The following is a 3,003-nucleotide window of genomic DNA, read 5'->3' as shown; positions in this document are numbered from 1 at the left end:
CAGCCCTGGCATGACCCACCAGTACCTTAAACTCAGTATAACTAGAGACTCACTCATTCTGTTCTACTATAACCTTTTCCTTTCAGTCTGGTATTCAGAGGTTGGCATTGTCCTTAATCTGCTGCCCCCATGTTCTACCAATCACTCATTCCCTGTGCGGGTAACTTGTCCTCTAAATATTCACCAATCTGCCACCATCGTCCCACTGTTCTTTTTTTTTTTTTTTTTTAACATTCTTAGTTTATTGATCCTCTGACGAAAAATCTGCACAACCTCCACAGATAAAGCCACTGCAGCATCTTTACTCCTTCTGTTGTCCAATCTCCAGCTCATTTCTTTTTGCCAGCACCAACATTGGCTTTTGCAGTCCCCCTGACTTTCTTCATTCTGTTCTTGCTTTCCTTTCACCGTTTTCTTGATGTCTTTTTCTTCTCATACAGGCCATGTCTTGCATGTCTGTGTTTGGGTTCATTTTTCTTTGCATAATCCAAGGAATCATATATCATGCCAAAGCCGGTTGTCTTGCCACCACCAAAATGGGTTCTGAATCCAAACACAAATATGACATCTGGTGTGCTCTTGTACATTTTGGCTAGTTTTTCCCGAATTTCTGTCTTAGGTACTGTTGCCTTTCCAGGGTGAAGAACGTCAATGACCATCTGTTTCCGCTGAAGTAGTCGGTTAGTCGTGAACTTCCTGGTCCGGATAGTTACTGTGTTGTTCATGATGGCGGCCAAGCTTCAAGCAGCCGGGGAGGAAAAGAGCTCGTCCCACTCTTCTGTCTGCCCTCTATCTTCTCCAACCGTGGCTCATTCAGTCACCTTCTTACTGGGTTGTTAGGTTACTGTGGATATTACACCTTGCCTCCTCCCTCCTGAAATGGATCTTTTTGAGTTTTACATTTTGACTAAAGAGCACATGGCAAGCTTTTTAGCATTTCATGTCTCATTTCCGTAATTATTCCATATCTGGATCCATTGAAGTGTTTGTTTCTAGTCCTGGTCTAGTTCCTGAGTCTGTCCTGATTGAGCCAAGGTACATGTAAATGTTTTTCCATCCCTCTCTTCCATATCCAGTGGGCATTTAAAATTACATGACTATCCTAGGCCAGAAAGTTGGGGGCTCAGTGATTACGTCTGAATTGCTGGATCTCTTATTGTCCCCTTTACTATTCAGACCCAATTCCCTTCCCTTGTGTGTCATTGTTTGGTGGTTATGATTTGCAGTTCTTCCATCCATTTTGTATTGACCCAGTTGGGGCTTTTACCCAGGTCCCATTCCCTAATTTTTGGCCAGTTACTTAGTTTCATTATCTAGCTTTCTTTCCTATGTGGCTTTAGCTTGAACATCAACTTCTTGATAGTTGAGGTGCATTCTATCTGAGGCATTCTTAGCAAGACTGGTAATTGTGATACCCAAAAGCACTTGGAGAGTAACTCCTTGTGCCCTGGTTCTTGCTTCTTATGGTCACTGTAGCAAATTTCTGCAAACTTAGTGGCTTAATACAACAGAAATTTAGGCGTTCGCAGGGTCCGACTCCCAACACGGGCCTATGGGAGAATCTGTTCCTTGTCTTTTCTTTCTTTCTTTTTTTTTTTTTAATTTAAGATTTTTTATTTATTTATTTGACACAGAGAGAGGGCACAAGCAGGGGGAGTGGCAGGCAGAGGGAGAGGGAGAATCAGGCTCCCCGCGGAGCAAGGAGCCCGATGTGGGGCTCGATCCCAGGACCCTGAGATCATGACCTGAGCTGAAGGCAGCCACTTAACGACTGAGCCACCCAGGTGCTCCTGTTCCTTGTCTTTTCTAGCTTCTGATGGCTGCTCACATTCTTTGGCCTGTGCTTGCTTCACACCAGGATCTACCTCCCTGGCCACGCTGTATTCTCCTTTTGCCTCCCTCTTAGGAGCATCCTTGTGAGTACATTTAGGGTTCAGCTGGATAATCCAGAATAGTTTCCCCCATTTCCAGATACGTAACTGCATTTGCAAAGTCTTTGCCATGGAAGGGAACGTGTATAGTTTCCAGGAATTAGGACCTGTTATGTTCGGAGGCCATTATTCAGACTACTACCGTGTCTTTTTTTTTTTTTTTTTAATTTTATTTTATTATGTTATGTTAATCACCATACATTACATCATTAGTTTTTGATGTAGTGTTCCATGATTCATTGTTTGTGTATAACACCCAGTGCTCCATTCAATATGTGCCCTCTTTAATACCCATCACCAGGCTAACCCATCCCCCCACCCCCCTCCCCTCTAGAACCCTCAGTTTGTTTCTCAGATTTCATAGTCTGTCATGGTTCATCTCCCCCTCCTATTTTGCCCCCCTTCATTTTTCCCTTCCTATTGTCCTCTTTTTTTTAACATATAATGTAATAGTTGTCAGGAGTACAGGTCTGTGATTCATCAGTCTTACACAGCACTCACCATAGCACATACCCTCCCCAATGTCTATCACCCAGCCACCCCATCCCTCCCACCCCCCCCAACAACACTCAGTTTGTTTCCTGCGATTAAGAATTCCTGATATCAGTGAGATTGTATGATACTTGTCTTTCTCTGATTGACTTACTTCGCTCAGCATAATACCCTCCAGTTCCATCCATGTGGTTGCAAATGTATATTATATTATGCTGCATAATATTTATTTATTTGACAGAGAGAGAGACAGCGAGAGAGGGAACACAAGCAGGGGGAGTGGAGAGGGAGAAGCTTCCCGCTGAGCAGGGAGCCTGATGCAGGGCTCGATCCCAGGACTCTGGGATCATGACCTGAGCCGAAGGCAGATGCTTAATGACTGAGCCACCCAGGCACCCCCACATCACATCTTCTTTATGCATTGATCTGTTGATGGACATCTTAGGTCTTTCCATGGTTTGGCTATTGTGGACACTGCTGCTATAAACATTGGGGTGCACATATCCCTTTGGATCCCTACATTTGTATCTTCGGGGTAAATACCCAGTACTACCCCGTCTTTTAGCCACCTCATGTGGGC

At 44.2% G+C, this 3,003-nt stretch overlaps 1 protein-coding gene across 1 annotated transcript; it reads right to left on the bottom strand.

The window, feature by feature from the left end:
* Positions 1–284: 284 nt before the first annotated feature.
* LOC123837406 (small ribosomal subunit protein eS24-like) lies at positions 285–725 on the bottom strand. The gene has a single exon (XM_045866300.3). It carries the CDS (start codon positions 723–725, stop codon positions 405–407), a length of 321 nt encoding a protein of 106 aa, XP_045722256.1. The 3' UTR covers positions 285–404.
* Positions 726–3,003: the final 2,278 nt, after the last annotated feature.

The sequence above is a fragment of the Mirounga angustirostris genome, unplaced genomic scaffold (genome assembly GCF_029215605.1).
Source record: "Mirounga angustirostris isolate CCGP_5_RB_7025 unplaced genomic scaffold, mMirAng1.0.hap1 SCAF_8, whole genome shotgun sequence".
NCBI classification, from domain to species: domain Eukaryota; kingdom Metazoa; phylum Chordata; class Mammalia; order Carnivora; family Phocidae; genus Mirounga; species Mirounga angustirostris.
The sequence above is the reverse complement of the archived record's forward strand: the minus strand, read 5'-3'. Positions and strand labels throughout refer to the sequence as shown.

Coding starts and splice junctions, on each gene's coding strand:
- LOC123837406 (XM_045866300.3), bottom strand. CDS start 725: ATGAACAACACAGTAACTATCCGGACCAGGAAGTTCACGACTAACCGA.